Raw genomic sequence first — 20,543 nt, forward strand, 5'->3', positions numbered from 1 at the left:
ATTGCTGCTGTTTGAATTCACTATCTTCCTCCCTCCTCAATGGGATCTTTTAATTTACGCTTCATTTTTAGCCTATACAATAATGTTCAGTAAAATGAGGTTTTATATTTTCCTTTTGACAGGGGATCATTGAACTAAACATGAGAACTTCCAGTTTTGTTCTCGAACTTTTCCCTGAGAGAGGCTCACTAGTTAAGGAAACTTTAAAGATTTATGGATTTTTTTTATGATTCTTTGAAAGTGATTTTGGATAAATGTACCAAAAGTGATAAAAAGGTTTAGGAAAGAGATTTTCTGACTGACTGCTTGCTATCATATAGCAAAGAACTTAAAGAGAAAAGGGAGGAAAAATCCTAGACACTGTAGCAACATGGGCTAGAGAAGTATGCTCTGTGTATCTCAGAGATGATCCTGGAGAAAGTGTGACTTTCAACATTCGTAAGAATTTCAGCTCCAGGAATTCAGGGGAGAAGGATTCTCAGTCCATTTTGCCATCTTGTTGTTTGTGACCATGCGTATATTTGTAACATCATTCATGATCTCCTTTTAATGGTAATTGTCTAAGATTATACTCTGTATGACTTTGTTTTCTAGGCTTCGGGAGCAAGTTCTGCTTGAACCTAGCCGACGGTTATGGAAACCCATTGACATTCCAAAACAATATATACACATAACTATGTATTTGTGTGTGTGGGTGTGTGTATATATGTATATGTATGTGTGTATATATGTATATGTATATACACACACACACATAAATCAGCCAAAATCAGAGAAAAGGAACAGGGATTTAATACCTTTTTTATGCTTATTTTTGTCAAACATGTACTCCTTTCATACGGGTGGCTTTTACAAGGCAACTTCCGTCATTTAATGTTTTCAACTGTAATTGTCTTAATGGAAATGTTAAAATTCATATCTGATTAACATTTTTAATAACTTAGAGGAGATTTTAACTTTAGTTATTTAAAAATAGGTAAAATTATTGTACCAAATTATGTCTAAAGTTTATTCAGGGGTGATTTCCCTGATGTGTGTATAAAATCAAGATCTTATTTTACTGATGCATAAGTCCTAGTGAGTCAAGACTAGGCATATGCTTTCAGATAAATAAGGAATTACTCCAATCAGTTTTCCCCAATCAAAGAAGCCATGTCATTTTACTTTTAGAAACATACAAGTGGGCCCAATATGGGAATTTTCATAATAGTTCATACATTTGTCAGCTAACATTAAAAGGTAACCAACTCCTCAGGTATTTGTAGTTTACCCTAACGCTTCTTTAAAAGAAAGTAGGTAAAAAAAGAAAAGGGTAGATAATCTTCCGTATGCAAACTTTTTCCTTATGTTTTGTCTTTCTTTCCTTTTTGACTTTAGTAGCATCCTCCACACATTTGTGTGCCTGATTTGAAAGGAAGCTGGGGCACCCAGCGAGTTTAGCCTTTAAGTTTCTGTGTATTGATTTGCAGATTAAGTAATGCTGGGAGGAATAAAGAAGGGACAGAAACATGGAACATAAAGCATTGAAAATTGCGGTGCTTGGGCTTCTGCTTCAGAGTAACGTCAGTGGCTTAGGGTTAAATGGCCATTTTATTCAAATGCTTGCTATACAATCTGAAAACACACTGGCAGGTGCTCCTCTCCTTGGCAATTCATTGAGTATCCAGAGTTCTACGATGTTTAACTGAAGAATTGGCTAATGTGTTGATCCTCCAGTGTGACTGTTCTTTTTGTTTGGGGGTGGGTCTGGGGTTTTTTGCTTTTTTATTCCTGAAGCTTACCAGATATGAATGGCTAATATTCCATTGTTCTGCTTATTGTAATGGTGAATGCTTTAAGAAAAAAAAAAGTGTAATTTGCTAAGAATAATTCATGATCTGTTTATGCGATAACTCCTTTTTGTTACAATTTTTTTAAAAAAAGCTATTTTTGTTAATGTAAAGTAAATATTTCAGAGCAAATTTTTTAAACTTATTGCACTAAATACAGGCTCTGTACAAAAAACAAAAAAAGCCTCAGCATTTTATCATTCCGTGGAAGGAGAATCTTTTGAAAGAAAGCATTGCCTCCTACCAGAACTAGACAGTGAATGAGACCGGTATTATGGAAATGCATACAAGTAATGTCACTAGGGCTTCATAAGCAGCTGTTTGCTAATGTGCTTCCTTTCAAAGGGTTGGACCTCTAAATTGCTGCAAAAGGTAAATGGTATTTTTTTTTAAGTATTGGCGTTCTTTACTCTAGGTAGGCTAAAATTTGCTAAATGCCTTGGTTTCTTTTCAAAGTTCATGTAATATTTCTGATTTTTCAGAATATTTGCAATAAGAGTCTGGATTTTAAAAAACACACACATACACACAATTAAGAGCTCATGTCTTAGCAAGATCTGGGAAACCAACATTGCAAGAGTAGCTATTTGGAAAGAATAATTCTCCAGAAGTTAACATCTAACATCTAGTATCACCAAACAGTATCACTGTTCTCTTTTATTCATCTGATATGGAATAAATATAATTATGTAACTGACAATTGTCCAAATAGATGAGAGAGCAAATCATGTGAGAAAATTCAGAATACCATCTGTTTCAGAGCCACACAGATTTTGGACTTTCACAAACATTGGGAACTAAATTTAGAATTGGCAAAAGTCTAGAAGATGGGTATCCAAACAGAAGACATTCCAGGAGCTAGCAATTTAAAGAGGTGTCCCTCCAAAGTGACCTGATGGAAGTCCTGAACTTGGAAATTAGGTTCTACTCACTTGGACATCCCTGCATCATGGACTGTTGCTGCTCCCTGTTCCATATGCTCGCAATCTCAGCTATTTGGAAGCCACCAGGAATGCTTTCTAATTATCATTTGCAACTAGAACTGTAATCAGAAAGAAATTTTGTATTTTTGTATAACTTGATTGTGTGCCATTTTATATAACAGGTCCTGTTTTACAAATAAATTTTGTTTTACTAACATTGTGTTTAGAAATTATAATCTATGTGTAACCATGTCATTTGTGTTGCAAATTAATTGCCAGGCTGTTTTCCTTAAGTAAATTCATGTGCCATATAGAAATATGCAGATATGCATATACATTACACAGGCACACACAGAGAGATATTTAATATGTGGAATATCACTCTCTCATGAGCTTTATTCCTTGATTAATTTGATAAAGCCTCACAGAAGATTTTAAGCAATATTTAAATATGTTGAGGTTATGTTTGGATATTCCTGCTGCCTCTTTTCATTCATTTCAAGTCATTCTTCAGCTAGCTATGGGCTGCCTTATTGCTATTCGCTCACTGCTTCCATCTTCTGCCCAAGTGAGAAGAATAGATGAAGAACAGAAATTTATCTGTGAAATGTGGATACCCAAATAATTTTATAAATCATTGATTCTGTGTTGTGGTTTTTGTCTTCTTCTGTGGTGAATCTTCAAAACTGCATTCAGGACTCATATTTCTAGAGTTTTAGTTGGGGTCCTCTATTGTCAATTGTAGTAGTGACCAGAGTATCATGGTTTCTGCCATCAGATAATTAAAGCTCTGGTGCATAATTTAGACTTTCTAAGCTCCTGCCTCAAGAATAAGGTCTTCCATAATACGGAAGAGAAAAGTTATATTTTATTGTAAATCCAAGAGACCCATCTTCTATGAGAGGCTTACCGGTGCAATAGTAATAAAACATTAGCAATTTAGCTAGAGCACTGAGATTGTATAATCCTTGCGTGGATGAGCAGAGCTCAAAGCCAGTTGTTCCCTTAAACCATTTAATGCAATGGCTAATGTTTAGGATTAAAGTTTTTATTTTATCCTATAAGATAATTAAGTCCTAAGTCACTACAACTTAAGTAGCTTAAGTGTATGTCGGTCCCCAAACTTTTTCCATAATGGTTAAGGAGGAGGCACTTACTGAGTTTATTTTAAAGTTATGCTAGAAATGTTCTTCTTTTGTAGAGATGCTCTCTCTCTCTCTCTCTTTTTTTTCCCCCACGAAGGGCATTAAGCTGCTGATTGTAAGTGATTTCCAATACCACTGATCTTGGTATCTGCCAAGGGCTTCCTTGCCTTCCCTGGGCAGTTTTAGGATTTCACCCCAGTAGGGGGTATGAGGCACTGACCCCTTTATTCTGGACCCAAACTGCTTTAGAGCAGAGTTAATACCTCTCCCTCCCTCTTCAGAACAGCTACAGGAACTGCAGGCACCACATATGTGTGAGGCCACATCACTGCCCCTGAGGCTTCAACCATTTCCACCATGCACTATCACTGGCTACTAACAGCCATTTCAAGAGATCTTGTAGCCTGCAAGCTAGAATTCTGGGATCAGTTCCAAAACCAGAACTGCCAGTAATGTTGACTTGAATATTTTATTTGATTTTTGGTCAGTAACCTTTTCATTTAAACTGGACTTTCCAATAGCCTTAACATGGCCTCTGAGAAGTTTCCTCCAGAAAGGTCTTTAAGCTTTCGCTTTTCAATAAGTAAATTCTTTACTGCTTTTCTACTGCTACTTAAAAACAACAACAACAACAAAACTCTCAGAGTCTGGAGGCTTATCAGTGTACCTGCCACAGTTGATTTCTGTATTCTTTTCATACATTCCATCTGACAAATAAGAGTGCACTATCATGGCTTGCCTAGAGTTGTTAAGAAGTGGTCTGTGAATACATATCGAAAAAATGTGGGTTCATAAGTAAAAGCGTAACGCAGAGATTTGTGTATTCTGTATTCACAGCATAGGCTGCCTTTTGCTTTAAATGGATATTCATGTATCTTTGTGTACTAAGAATGCGTGTTAGCCTTTTTGAAAAGTAGGCACTGTTCATACACAGTAGCTTCTTGGAATTAACTCACCTTTGTTAACTTAGTGGCACATAGTCCAAATTTTAAAAAAGCAAGACCCTCGAGTATGCCGAAAGAAAATCTAAAGCTAGCAAACTTAAAAAACAAAACAAAAATTATACATGTTGTGTACACTTATGAATTTAGAATACCACATTTCCCATTCAGATTTCATACATTTGAGCCAAATTCTTATACTCCATGTTTTAATTTTAAGAGGGTAATTTTAATCCAAGATTTAAATCTTTGAAAAATCTTTCTTATAGAAAACTTCAATGCAGTTTTTAAAGTTACTGATTTCTGTGGAAAACCTTTCTTTTCTATAGAAACACTATAGTGCCCTTTCTTCCTCCCCGTCTTGATTTTGTATGTGTAAAGACAAATGATGATTCAGTTTCTCAATATTGCATGAACAATTGCCACTTTTGTAAATTATATGGACAGAATGTGTTCTAAGGAAATTCATTAGTCAATTTGTGGAAAATATGTGAAATTGTTAGAGATCTATTAGGTTATTCAGTTTTGATGCTCAGTTTTACAACTTAAATGATTTTCTCCAGGACACGGAGCTCAGAATAATAAAGCTTTTATTGATGGTCTAGTGAAGATCTAGTTGAACATGGAAACATTGTAATTTACAGATGTCTCAGAAATGTTTCACTTTTATTTGCTAAGACCTGAATTTAATATTTGATATTCAAAAACAAGTTATTTTGAAGGGGCAGTGGGTCTCTTTGAGCTTAAGAAAGTTATGGACTATCTTTCTCTCAAATGCACATCGCATGTCTGTGAACACTCAAAATGCTCATACAATCTCAGGGCCCTCAGGCTGCCAGCTGCCACCCCTCCACCCCCTCAGAGTCTTAATGAACCCAAGTCAAAAGCCTGCTCTCAAGTTGTTCTGATAATGTGTTTTGAAATGAGGAAGTGATTAGGCCTCCACTAGAGATACTTTTGAGATGATGCTTACCACCTTCTGACCTGGAATCATTTTTATAACTTAAAGACTTTATGTAATTTAGTAGCAGGTTAGGGAATAGAAACCACACTAATCTGAAGGAATAACAAGATGATCAACACTGAATCTTCGTAACAGTAAGATTTTCTTTCTTTGGAGGTGTGAGGGGGTGTGTGTGTGTGTGTGTGTGTGTGTGTGTGTGTGTCCTTGGGGGTTATTTGGGGCAAGGTAGCAGATTATTTGCAATGAGCCAAAAAAAAAAAAAATCCAAGAAGAAATAAATAGGGAATCTTTGTAACTAATCCATCTACGAAAACACTTGATTCTTTTTATTGTAACTCAGCTATGGCGTTATGTGGCTTAGTGTTATCAGTATACTACTGTCTTAAAATGTATTTGTCAACATGTCCAGGAAGATGAAGATGATGATAAATTAGCAAACTCACGTGTAGTCCATAGTTGGCAAAAAATAAATTTGGTAGAAAGTTGGAGGAGCAGATGCTAAAGGTAGAAATGCAAAAGGTGTTTTTTCTCCCTGCATAAATCAGGGAGGTGTTTTCTGTTTTAGTGTTTTCCAGTCACCCACTAGAACAGCTTCGGACTGCTCTGCCAATAGAACTCCGCCCCCAGTCCCTTCCCTACTCCATCTTCTTCAGGAATATGTGAATTTCTTCACATCTGCACCTAGTACTATTAGGTAAGGGTGCTGCATCTACATGGAAGGCTCCCTGGGCCCTTGAAAAAGCAGGCAGACACTCATCAAGGGGTTTGAAGTTCTTGTGAAATTTGATCCCAGTGGCTCATGATTTATAGTCAGACATCAAACCGTTGCCTATCTTTTCAGGCTGAAGAAAGTGGAAATGTCATAACTGACTGGTGAAGAAAGGAGAAAAGTCAGCTTCCTACTCCGCCCCACACTCCTATAAAAGTTTGGGGGTTTTTTGTTTGTTTTTGCTTTTTCTTGAGACCAAGTCTCGCTCTATCGCCAGGCTACAGTGCACTGGCGCGATCTTGGCTCATTGCAACGTCCACCTCCCAGGTTCAAGCGATTCTCCTGCATCAACCTCCTGAGTAGCTGGGACCACAGGCATGTGCCACCATGCCCAGCTAATTATAGTATTTTTAGTAGAGACTGGGTTTCACCATGTTGGCCAGGCTGATCTCAAACTCCTGACCTCTGGTGATCCACCCGCCTCAGCCTCCCCAAGTGCTGGGCTTACAGGCGTGAGCCACCGTGCCCGGCCTAGAAGAGCTTTAATGAACCTTCCACAGTAGTAAATGCAGAGACCACTGGAGGAAATTCCCATATTGGATAGAAACGGGCCTAAGTCCAGTGTAAGTATCTAAATTTGATACGTCTTTTTGTCACAGAAGTGTAGGACTTAAAGGGAATATTCTGACCTTCGTGTATGAATCTGATCCACCCATCCTGTCAGCTAGGATTATAATTTGAGCTGTTTCGGGAGCATGTGTTAAATCATGTGAGTAAAAAAAAAAGTGGGCATTGAAAAAAAGACTTGGGAATAATTGGGCAGATAGAATGGGTTCCATGGATCATCCTAGTTGCCACTAGAAAATGTGAGCTCCTTCTTCATTTACCATGTTGATAATCAGGTCGTGACTTTTTTTTGTTTTTTGTTTTTTCCGTAAATTGTATTAGATACCACACAGGAATGTGACAATAATAGGATGGCTTTGGGGGCTGGTGATTTGAAACAGGGACTATTAAGTCGATTTTCCCCATTCTCTAGGTTCCAGTAGTCTGTGCTCAGAACTTGGTTTTTGGCCCCTATTGTTTTTGCCTATTTTGATTTTCTGAAATGATCACATGGGGACAGTTAACTTTTCTTCTGCTGTGTTGCCCTAATGCTAGTAGATTGTGTTGCGTTGTTGGAGTTTTCTGATTTCTTCCCTATATGAGGGTACTAAGAGCTCCATAATGAAAAGAAGTTTTTATACTTTCTCAAAATATTCTGGACCACTGAATGCACTTCTAATAGATCTTACACCTAAAGAAGTTAGTTCAGTGGTTGTTAACTGATTTGATTGCAGGAGGAAAAAAAAACTTTATAACTAACAAAAGGCGGGGAGAAAAGTGTGAAGGGCATCAAGCAAAATGACAGGGGCTTCAAAAAACAACCAAAGACAAAACCCTATCTTCTGAAGACCAAAGGTCCAACTTTACTTACTGGCTGGCACAGCCTTTCTGAACTCCTCGAGTTTAGAATGGAGCTCCTAGAATAATAAGGCAGCCAAATTTAAAGATCAGTCAATACAGTAGGGACCTGTTATTGATCTCTTAGGCACTGAGTCTTCACATCCAGTGTCAAGCCCAGCCCAGCATATGGGGTGATATGAGCAGAAAACACGTATCAGTGTGTTTTGATTTCTTGTGGCTGTGTAATGTGGCATGAGAAGTATATTGTGGTGCCACATATTTCTCAATCTGATGCCTTTTTGTCTTTTTTTTTTTTTTTTTTTTTGTCATTTGCATTCTATTTCATAGTGCCAGAATGAATTTTCGTATCTTGTCTTGTCTTTGTCCATTATAAACTGGAGGATCACAGGTAAGCCTTCCATAGTTTGGGATCATTTACCTTACCATTATTTTGGATTTTTTTCTTGTTACAGTGTCACTACACTGTATTCATGTGGGGGAACAAACATGTAGGTGCTTGAACATGCCCCACAGACACAGTTGTAGCCCCAGTATTTGTGACTGTCGTTATTGACACAGTGCAGACTTTACAGATGGAGCATTATGCTCTCAGAGGACTTTAAAAATATGTATATTAAGCAATTAACTTTCTGGAGTTGGAGTTATCAAATCTTGCTGGGAAATTAACTTCCAAGAGCTCTGAATTGGATGGAATTCCATCTGGCTTCAGAGAACAATGAGCCTATATGAAATGGAGCTTTGAAATGTTTTTCTTGTGCAGAAATATAAACTAGAAAGAAAAGTGCTGATCTAATGCTAAGTTTTCTCTGTGTACTGACTCAGTTGCCAGAATTATAATGAAAACTGTATTTTAGTCTAACAAATGTATAGAATTTTTTATGTAATAAATAAAATTTTATAGGAAAGAATGTTATTGTCTACTGTGTTGTAACACTTCCCCATGCCCAGCGTGGTGACTGATAAAATCATGGGCAACATCTTCATTTCAAATTAGGTCAGTATGCCGCAAGGGTGCCCCAGAATTTCCCATCTATTCCTTTCTGTCTCTCACAGCATGTGCTGGGGGCTTCGGAATAACAAATATAAATGTACTAAAACCAATTTCTGAAGTACAAAGTTCATCCACTGCCCGGCCAGGCTTCATAGCTGGAGTCTGAGTTGCCATGTGAATGCTAAGATTGCAACTGAACTCAATCATCAGGCAGAGTAGAAAAGCCTCCACTGGCCTGGGCACAGTGGCTCATGCCTGTCATCCCAGCACTTTGGGAGGCCGAGGCGGGTGGATCACGAGATCAGGAGATGGAGACCATCCTGGCTAACACAGTGAAACGCCGTCTCTACTAAAAAAAATACCAAAAAATTAGCCGGGCGAGGTGGCGGCGCTTGTAGTCCCAGCTACTCGGGAGGCTGAGGCAGGAGAATGGCCTGAACCCAGGAGGCGGAGCTTGCAGTGAGCCAAGATCGCCTCACTGCACTCCAGCCTGGGCGACAGAGCGAGACTCACTCTCAAAAAAAGAAAAGAAAAAAAAAAAAAAAGAAGAAGAAAAGCCTCCACTGGACAGCGTCCATCGTGGAAAGCATTCACTGTGCCTGGTACAGTGGTCTGTCTGCACGTGAATTGAAGCCTGGATCTGTACTGAGTTTAGTGCATTTGTGAAACTGTGTGGTGCCATCATTTAGGCAGTAGCTGTGCCCCATTGAAAGTTTAGAAAAATCAATCTTTTTAAAAACCAATAATTTTAGGTAATATTAGGGACTAAGGAAGGGATGTTCTTAAGTGGAAGACCTTTTGCAATACCATACACCTCTCCTAATTTGTTTTGTTATTTTGGATTTTTCGTGAGAGGCTGCACTGTAAACTGCCTTTTATTAACAAATGTGAGCTGACGATAGTCCTGGCTGTTTATACCATCCTGCCAAAAAGAGTTGTTACAGGATAATTGTGAGGAGGCTTAAACACTGGAGGGATTTGAGATTCTGAAGAATATTAACCAATCTGGACTGTTCTTTCTTTTTTTGAGTGGTTCTGATGCAGATTGACGTAATTCTGTTATATAGACTACCTAATGATTAAAGAGCCTGTGAAAAGCCTCGCGTCTGAAAGGTAACCTGAAAGTCTTTTCTTTCTGTTTGGCTATGGAAAGTGTACTCTGTACTTAACCTCAAATCGAAGGAAATAAAAATCTAGAGGATTCTTTCAGGAGGCACAAAACTTATGCACCCTATCTTAATATGTAAGTAGTGATTAAAATTTTAGCTGCTTTAAATAGCTGTACAGCTCAAAGCTCTTACAGATGTTGAAGGGTTCAGAAAGAAGCTGGTACCTCCAGAGGCTCTTTGGCCTCATATCTTTGATCAGATGCTGTGGAACTAACCTACTGAGTTTGTGCCTCTACTAGGGGTGTCCAATCTTTTGGCTTTCCTGGGCCACACTGGAAGAGGAAGAATTGTCTTGGGCCACACATAAAATACGCTAACACTAACCATAGCTGATGAGCCAAGAAAAAAAAAATCACACACACACAAAATCTTTTAAGAAAGTTTACGAATTTGTGTCAAGCTGTATTCAAAGCCATCCTGGGCGGCATGCGTCTCGCGGGCCGTGGGCTGGACAAGCTTGCTCTACGCGTTGTTTTTTTCACTTGTGGCAAATAGTCGTGAAAATAAGAAATGCTTTATGCCTTTAATTTGATAATATGCCTCATGTCATTTACTGTCCCAATTCCAAGAAAAATAATTTTAGCAGATTCACCTAGGTTAAATTTAGGATTCCAGAAAAAGTAAAGCTAAGCTATTAGACCATTTCATGGTCTTATCAGCAATTTCTTTTTTTTTTTTTTTTTTTTTTTTTGAGACGGAGTCTCGCTCTGTCGCCCAGGCTGGAGTGCAGTGGCGCGATCTCGGCTCACTGCAAGCTCCACCTCCCGGGTTCACGCCATTCTCCCGCCTCAGCCTCCGAGTAGCTGGGACTACAGGCGCCCGCCACCACGCCCGGCTAGTTTTTTTTTGTATTTTTAGTAGAGACAGGGTTTCACCATGTTAGCCAGGATGGTCTCGATCTCCTGACCTCGTGATCCACCCGCCTCGGCCTCCCAAAGTGCTGGGATTACAGGCTTGAGCCACCGCGCCCGGCAACAATTTCAATAGAAATCTTAAAGCCCTCTCGGTACTTACAAGCTCCCTGGCCAGGACTGTCAGACTAGAGAGGCAACAGTAAGGAACTGCCTTCAAGGCAAAGCAAAGTGGCCTTCAGTCAGTCTCGGGTTACATCTTGTAACCTCATACTGGGAGACAGGATATTAGGTATTTAAGGTTGGTCTACTCACTCCATCTTCCAGAAGGGATTCTCACAGCTTACAACAAAATAAAACAATTTTAACACACACGCACACACAAGTTGTGTAATAAGCAAATTGAAAAAATTGAGAAAAGGAGATTAGCTATGTAAGAATCCCAGGCTAGGCATATGACTAAATTCCAAGCTTCCTGTCAGTCCTGTGAAAGAGAAAATCAAGAAAGGTACATGTTTAATGTTAAGTTTTAAAAAGCGTAAATAGAAGTTCAACAGGAAGGACTGGGTAGGCATTCACAATGATGTAAATAATATTTAATACGTTGGATTAATGTTTATAATATAGTTAGCGAAGAAAGCAGGGGCTCAAGCAATGCATGATCTCATTTATATGAAATAAATATTCTTACACATCTTAAAGGTATAGTAGATGCTCTCTCAGTCCTGTAGGCACTGGTAGTTAACTGGTTAATTGAAAAATTGGGTTAAGAAGGAGAATCATTAAAAATGAAAATTGTTTGCCAGGCACCATGGCTCACGCCTGTAATCCCAGCACTTTGGGAGGCTGAGGCGGGTGGATCACGAGGTCAAGAGATCAAGACCATCCTGGCCAACACGGTGAAAACCCGCCTCTACTAAAAATACAAAAATTAGCTGAGTGTGGTGGCGCACGCCTGTAGTCCCAGCTACTCGGGAGGCTGAGGCAGGAGAATCGCTTGAACCAAGGAGGTGGAGGTTGCAGTCAGATGAGATTGCGCCACTGTACTCCAGCCTGGCGACAGAGGGAGACACCGTCTCAAAAAAACAAGAAGAAGAAAAAGAAAATTGTTTTAAACTACAACATGTAAATGTTTATTGGCCAATTGTTGACATAGGTATATTCTTTCTGACTCCTGACTCTTCCGAAGTTGTCTACTGTCTTTGGCATTAAAAACACCAATAATGTAACCTCCCGAAAGTGCAATAATATGAAATATTGATTTATTAAAATGGATAAAAATTTAGAGATGCTTACGAAGCCCACTGAGTGTAGGTTCCCAGGTTATAATAATTTTTATAATTTCCTTGCAATGTTTCCTTGCACCTACACATAACTTGAGATTAGTAGTTTTTGCATTTACCTTTATTATGTCTTTGCAAGGTATTCAAGCTTTCAAAGGGTTTTTATAGAAACTACTCTTGCATATTCATTGTTTTTATCAATATACATAATATTTAAATAATCCTGGCAGTAGTGAAACCACCACACCTGGCATAACATGTTGAAATATACACACCTGACCCTTGTTAGCACAACCTCCTGATGCTGAGAATGAGAACACAGAACACAGGCCTCTGAATGGAAGCCCCTCTCAGGAACATTCCGCATACAGTAGTCATCAGCCAGTACATTCTACAGAAGCTTGGAAAAGATCAGTTTATCTGGCAAAATGGTTAAGTGAAAGCCAGCTATGAAAGCCATCTATTTACATTTTTTAAATGATAATTATGGTTATCTCTGTTTTGTGGGACTATGAGTAATTTCAGTTTTTTTCTTTGCTTATTTGTATATTTAAAATATTCCTCTATAGTTTTTAATAGGAAAAAATTACATTAAAAACAAATAGCTGGGTAAGATAATAAAATGATAGTAACTAAACCAGTGTGATAATAGGCCAGTGGAATAGAAGAGAAAGTTTCCAAAACAAATCATATTATTTATAAGGGATTATACCTAAAATAGAATATACATAAAATGAATAAGGAAGGATAGGATCTATTTAATAAATTGTAATTTAGGACAATGGGCTTTCAATTTGAAAACAAAGCTAAGTCAAATCTAAATGGATTTAGGATTTTTTTTATTATTATTATTAGACCAGGGAAAGGTCAGGAGAAGGAGTGGAGAGGATCTGATAAAATTAGAAAGATTAGAAAAAATAATAGAAATGATAGACTTGAAATAATAGGATGATGAAAATGATAGGTGGGGATTAGGGAGATGCACACCTCACATTTCGTGGAAATTGTGATGCGTGAGGCCCATTTCAGATGCATTTTCTAAGCATGTCCAGAGCAGTGTGCTAAATGTATCCATTTTCTTTCAACAAGCATTTCCTGAGACCTCTTCTGGTCAGCCAAAGTTATATTCTGGGAGCTCAGTGCTAAATACTGCCTGATCTTAAGTAGCTCACAGCCTAATGAGGGAGGCAGAGAGCAGTGATCAGTAGAGTGCTTTGGAGCACAGAGGAAGGTGTTGAGGTCATTAGGAGAAGCTGTCTCAGCTGAGTCCTGAAGGATGAGCAGGGATTAGCCAGATGATGAAGGGGTGGGAGGGTGATTCTACCCAGAATAGAAGCACTTTGGCACTCATATAGCAACATGAGGAACACAAGTCGTTCAGGATGTCCAGAGCAAAGAAATGTGGGTTTGCACCAAGAGGTGACCCTGGAGAGGATACAGGAGTCTAACATGTGTTAAATCTAAAGTGTGAGTTGTTTCTATATTTGTGCCCCTTTTATTTTCCAAAAAGGCATACATACAAAAAGTTTTTTTTAACCCCAGGCTGGAGTGCAGTGGTCCCATCATAGCTCACTGCAGCCTCAAGCTCCTTAGCTCAAGCGATCCTCCCACCTCAGCCTCCAGAATAGCTGAGACTACAGGCATGCACCCTCACACCCAGCTTTTTTTCTTTTCTTTGTTTTTGGAGAGGCGAGGTCTCGCTTTGTTGCCCAGGCTGGTCTCCAACTCCTGGCTTCAAGCAATCTTCCCAAGTCGGACTCCCAAAGTGCTGAGATTACAGGTGTGAGCCACCATGCCCAGCCCAAAAAGATTATTAAACTAAAAATGTAAAAGCAAAGACATAAACAGGAAGAAACAAATATGCTAGACTCTAGGACTAATACTGTCACAGTGCATTGAAGCCTTAAATTCTTTCAGCTTTCTTAGCAACCTGATAGGAGAAGAAAACACAAAGATCTACAGAATTTTATTCTCTAGGAGAAGAAAGTTTATGCATTCTTCAATTTACTGTGGAAGCAAAAATAACCCACGTATGGCTCTTAAATTGGGATTTGGGGGGGATGCTAAGCTGGGGAAGTCCCAGCATGTAATTTCCTGATGTTTTATTTGAAGTTGTTACCTCATACCTTATTTAGGTCTGCCTCTATTATGAGTTACACGACATAGTTCTTAAGTGTAAATAAAACAGAAAGATAAGCCTTCATTTATTTCAGATATATTCACTGAGTTCTGTATTAGCTAAGAATACTAGAATAAGAGACCCAGCCTCTGCCCTCTGAAAACTCACACCCTATTTAGGAAGCAAAGGAGTAAGCAGATGATTGTAATCTAGTGTGCCAGCCGCTCTGTTAGAGCTAAGTCAGGAGTAGCAGGGAGACCCACCTGAAGGTGGGAGGGGAAGGGAGGTGGGGCTGTAATAAGTAAATAAGCCTTTGGGGAAAGGGAAGGAGAGAGTGTTCCAAGGAGGATAGCTTGTGTGAAGAAATGATGATGTACCTGTGAATCTGTACTGAAGTGTAGGTGTGGGGACATGAAATTGGAGCGGTCAGTAGGGATCAGATCTCAAGGGTCTTGCAGGCAACCCTCAGGGTCTTGATTTTACGCTGCAGAAAATGAGGACTTGCTGAAAGATTTTAACCAAGGGAATGTTTGGAGATATTTGCATTTCAGGGGAAAAATTACCCTGACAACGGTGGGGGGTATGGCATGGGATGAGTTGCTTCTGGGCCAGGAAAACAAAGTGAAGAGACCATTGTAATATACCATGTGATTCAGAATGAGAATTCCAACTAGGGCACTAGCAATAAGAATGGAGAGAAAGGGCAGGAGAATCGCTTGAACCTGGGAGGCGGAGGTTGCAGTGAGCTAAGATTGCGCCACTGCACTCCAGCCTGGGTGACAGAGCAGTGCTCATCCCCTCCGCACCCCCCCCCCCGGCCCACAAAAAAAAAAGAAGGGAGAGAAAGTGGTATATTTAAAAGCTAATGGAGGGATAGAATCATCAAAAACGGATGTTTGGTTGGTGTAAGCGGCCAAGTGAGTGAAGCGTGAATCTCTGGGTCCTGGTTTGCATGTAGTACTGCATTGGAAAATAATTTACTTTTCTCCTGGAAAGAACCACTTTAAGATGAAACCCTATTTACTTTAATAAAGAGACAAGATAAAATAACAGAAAAAGCACTGACCTAGGATTTAGAATATTTGGATTTATCTCCAGTGCCTCCAGTCCAATCAGGGGTGGTTTGTCCTCTCTGCCTGTTTTCTTGACTATAAAATGGAATATGCTCAGTCTGGGCTGTAGGACTACAATGATAAATACATGAACTTAGGGGACAGGAATATGCTTCAAAAGCAGTTAAATACAACAGAGTTGTTATCTCCTTATTTTCTGATGCCTAAAGGAGCCAGCATTGTATAAGGAAGAGAACAAAGGTCTTGGGATTATGGATATAGATTTGAATCTGTCTCTGCTGCTTATTGTAGAAGCTGGGTAACCTGGGAAAGCCATAGAACCTTTCTGAGGCTCAGTATCTTCCTTTGTAAAATGGGAATACTCATGTTTTATAGGGATTGTGTAAGACAATGATAATTTGTTCATTTCACTCAATCATTACCTAACAGATACTTCATGAGTACCTATTATGTGTTAGAAGCCAAGAATATAAAAGTGAACAGAACAAGCTAGAGTCTCCATTCTAGTTTCATGTATAAAAGCTAATGGTGGCCAGGCGTGGTGGCTCACATCTGTAATTCTAGGACTTTGGGAGGCCAAGGCAGGTGAATCACTTGAGGTGAGGAGTTTGACACCAGCCTGTGCAACATGGTGAAACCCCATCTCTACTAAAAGTACAGAACAATTAGCCAGGTGTGGTGGCGGGCATCTGCAATTCCAGCTACTCAGGAGGCTGAGGCAGGAGAATCTCTTGAATCGGGGAGGTGGAGGTTGCAGTGAACTGAGATTGTGCCATTGCACTCCAGCCTGAGCGACAGGGCGAGACTCCATCTCAAAAAAAAAAAAAAGCTAATGGTGGGATGATATGATTGAAATGGCAGAGCAGAAAATTCCAATAATCCATCCTTCCGCAAAAACAATGATCAAATTGGCAAAAACTATCCAATCAATTTTTTTGCCAAATTCTAGACTCTAATAAAGAACTTACACACCTAGGCAAATGCTAAATAAAGACATTTCGGTAAGAGAGCATTGAGGCATGTTAACTTATTTGCATACCATCTCCACTCACCAGCTTAGCAGCAGCTGTGAATGTGGTGGCTCATGTTTCTGATGTGGCTTGCCAATGCCCAAGTAAGCAATGTGTGGTTAGACCTTATTCTCAAAAAAAATTGTGGTTGTATGTTTTGAACTGTCTGGTGGCTCCCTGAATGATCAACTCAGGGATTTATCTTTGTGTCATGTGCCTCAGAAGCTTCTTAGGGCTGAAGTGATCTCCCAGGTGACATCTGTCAATAGCACTTAAAGGCGTATATACTAGCTGCAGCAACCTGTGGTGAGGAATAACAGATGCCACAGACAGCAGACAGATGGAAGCCTGGGAAACGAGGCTAGAAAAGGACATATATGGAGGAATAACAGCTTTCAAAAGCTTCTGCATATACCAGGAAATGTCCAAGGCCACACAGGTGACCAGGGCTTGACACAGGAAGGACCTGAGAAGACCACAAATGTTCACTTCTGGCTAATCTTTTGATGCAAGCAGGAAGTAAAGGCTAAAGCAGAGTTGTAAACAGTCTTGCTAAGTGTTAAGCAGTGCCCCCATAAAGAATGAATGTGCAATGACTAGAAGGTGATCTTTTTTGTGTGTGTGGCTCCGGGTATTTAAGGAAAACTGCCAAATCACTAGCTGACCACAAACTAACAAAACAGAGACTTCAGTGACCACACACACACCAAAGAATACAGTCTCTACAAGAAATAGTTCAGAAAAGTCATTAAACAAATAAACAACTATAACCCACAACAAGCCAACAACAACAAACCCTAGGGAGGAGGAAGAATCTGATTTCCAGAGTTGCCACATTATAGTATGCAAAATGTCCAGTTTTCAACAACAAGAAGAAATTACAAGGTACACAAAGAAATAAGAAAGTACAGCCTATGAACAGAAGAAATTAACAGAAACTGGCCAGACGTGGTGGCTCACCTATGATCGCAATACCTTGGGAGGCTGAGGCAGGAGGATCACTTGAGGCCAGGAGTTCAAGACCAGCCTGGGCAACATAATGAGACCCCATCTCTTCCAAAAAAATACAAAAATTATCCAAACATGGTGGCGTGCATCTGTAGTCCCAGCTACTCAGGAGGCTGAGGTGGGAGGTTTCCTTGAGCCTAGGAGTTCAAGGCCGCAGTGAGCTGAAATTGAGCCACTACACTCCAGCCTGGGTGACACAGCAAACTTCATCTCTTCAAAAAAACATTTTTTAAAAAAGAAACTGTCTTTGAAGAAGCCCAGAGATTTGACTTACTAGACAGAGACTTTAAATCAACTGTCTTAACTATGCTCAAAGACATAAAGTGAAGGACAAAGAACTAAAGAAAATCAAGAGAACAATGTTTTACTTAATAGAGAACATCAATAAAAAGATAGAAATGATTAAAAAGGGAACCAAATAGAAAATCTGGAGTTGAAAATAACTGATACCAAAAATTCACTAAGAGGGGTTCAGTAGTAGATTTGAGCAGGCAGAAGAAAGAATTACTGAATTTGAAGATAGATCAACTGAGATTATTCAGTCTGAGGAGAAGAAAAAGAAAAGAGTGAAGAAAACTGAACAGAGCCTAAGAGACCTGTGGGATACCCTCAAGCATACCAACATACACAGAATGGGAGTCTCAGAAAGAGAAGAGAGAAAGAAAGGAGCAGAAAGAATATTTGAAGAAATACTGTCATGTAAGGTCTGGGCTATTAAAAAAAAAAAATACTTGAAGAAATGATGGTTGAAAACGTCTCAAAAGTGATGAAAACATGAATGCACATCTAGGAAGCTCAACAAACTCCACATAAAATAAACCCAAAGAGATCCACACTCAAACAGATTATAACCAAATTGTTGACAAAGAAAAATAGAAAATATCGGTTGCAGCAAGAGGGAAGCAACTCACTACGTCTAAGTATCCTTAATAAGAAAAACAATCGTTAATCAATAATCCTTTATTCAATAAAATTCTCCACCAAAACTGAAAGAAGGCCAGGCACAGTGGCTCACACCTGTAATCCCACCGTAATCTCAGCACTTCGGGAGGCTGAGGCAGGCGGATCACCTGAGGTCAGGAGTTCAAGACCAGCCTGGCCAACATGGGGGAAACCTTGTCTATACTAAAAATACAAAAATTAGCCGGGCGTGGTGGCGCATGTCTATAATCCCGGCTACTTGGGAGGCTGAAGCAGGAGAATCACTTGAACCTGGGAGGTGGGGGTTACAGTGAGCTGAGATCATGCCACTGCACTCCAGCCTGGACAAGAGACCAACACTCTGTCTCAAAAAATAAAAATAAGGCCCAGCACTTTGGGAGGCCGAGGCATCTGGATCACCTGAGATCAGGAGTTGGAGACTAGCCTGGCCAACATGGTGAAACCCTGTCTACACTAAAGATACAAAAATTAGCCAGTGTAGTGGTGGGCGCCTGTAATCCCAGCTGAGGCAGGAGAATCGCTTGAACCTGGGAGGTGGAGGCTGCCATGAGCCGAGATCACGCCACTGCACTCCAGCCTGGGCAACAGAGCGAGACTCCGTCTCAAAAAATAAAATAAAATAAAAATAAAAAACTGAAAGAAATCAAGATATTATCAAATAAACAAAAGTTGAGGAAGTTTGCTTCTAGTAGACCTGCATGAGAAATGCTAAGGGAAATAATTCAGGTGGAAATGAAAGAAGACAAGTAACTCTAGCTATACAATAAAATAAAAAATAAAAACCAGTAAGGAAACTACATAGGTAAACATAAAAGCTAGTATTATTGTATTTTTTTTTGTTTGTCACTTATTTGTTGTTGTTATTATTGTTGTTGTATTTAAGACAGAGTCTTGCTCTGTCACTCAGGCTGAAGTGCAGTGGTATGATCTCAGCTCATTGCAACCTCCACCTCCCAGGTTCAACTGATTCTTCCGCCTCAACCTCCTGAGTAGCTGGGACTACAGGTGCATGCCACCATGCCTGGCTAATTTTTGAATTTTTTAGTAGAGACAGGGTTTTACCATGTTGCCCAGGCTGGTCTCAAACTCCTGACCTCAGGTGATCTACCTACCTTGGCTCCCAAAGAGCTGGGATTACAGGCGTGAGCCACCGCACCTGGCCTGTCACTCACTTTTTTTTCTGTATGATTTAAAAGGCAAATGCATAACACAATAATTACAAATGTATCTGAATGAACACACAATGTATAAAGATATAATGTATGACAGCAACAACATAAAGGGAGAGGGTGGAACTACATAGGAACACAGTGTTTGTACATTATTTAAGCTAAATTGGTATTAATTCAAACTGAATTATTATAAATTTAGGATGTTAATTATAACCCCCAGGGTAACATTAACAAAAATATATATTCAGAAAAGGAAATGAGAATCAAAATAATATACTAGAAAAATCAATTAAACATAAAAGAAGACAGGAATGGAGGAACTGAAGAACAAAAAAGATATGATATAAGGAAAATAAACAACAAAATGGCAGAAGCAAGGCCTCACTTAACAGTTTTTTGGGTTTTTTGTTTTGTTTTGTTTTGTTTTGTTTTTGAGACAGAGTCTTGCTCTGTCGCCCAGCCTGGAGTGCAGTGGCACGATCTCGGCTCACTGCAAGCTCCGCCTCCCAGGTTCACGCCATTCTTCTGCCTCAGCCTCCCGAGTAACTGGGACTACAGGTGCCCGCCACCACAGCCGGCTAATTTTTTGTATTTTTAGTAGAGACGGGGTTTCACTGTGTTAGCCAGGATGGTCTCGATCTCCTGACCTCGTGATCCGCCGGCCTCAGCCTGCCAAAGTGCTGGGGTCACAGGCGTGAGCCACCGCACCCTGCCAACAGTTTTTTAAAATGTAAATGGATTAAACTCTTCAGTTAAAAGGCAGAGTTGGTGGGATGGATTAGAAAACATAATCCAACTATATAATATCTACAAGAGACTCAATTTAGATCCAAAGACACAAATAGGCTGAAAGAGAAAAGATGGAAAAAGATATTCCATGCAAATAATCATCAAAAGAGAGCTGGAGTGGCTATACAAATATCAGACAAAACAGCTAGTAAGACAAA

General features: G+C 39.6%; 1 protein-coding gene across 6 annotated transcripts in view; it reads left to right on the forward strand.

Annotated features, from left to right (window-relative positions):
* SLC44A1 (solute carrier family 44 member 1) overlaps window positions 1–20,543 on the forward strand; it is a 198,414-nt gene that overhangs the window by 146,252 nt on the left and 31,619 nt on the right. The window contains exon 16 of one of the 6 annotated variants that reach the window (XM_021927304.2): window positions 595–6,065. The exons of 4 other annotated variants lie outside the window; for them this stretch is intronic. In XM_021927304.2, coding sequence (XP_021782996.2) covers window positions 595–618 — 24 coding nt within the window. In that variant the 3' untranslated portion in view covers window positions 619–6,065. Of the gene's footprint in view, window positions 1–594; window positions 8,887–20,543 lie in introns of those variants that run through there. One more of the 6 variants, XM_009188372.4, reaches the window with a different exon arrangement.

This window comes from Papio anubis, chromosome 13, assembly GCF_008728515.1.
Source record: "Papio anubis isolate 15944 chromosome 13, Panubis1.0, whole genome shotgun sequence".
Taxonomy (NCBI): Eukaryota; Metazoa; Chordata; class Mammalia; order Primates; family Cercopithecidae; genus Papio; species Papio anubis.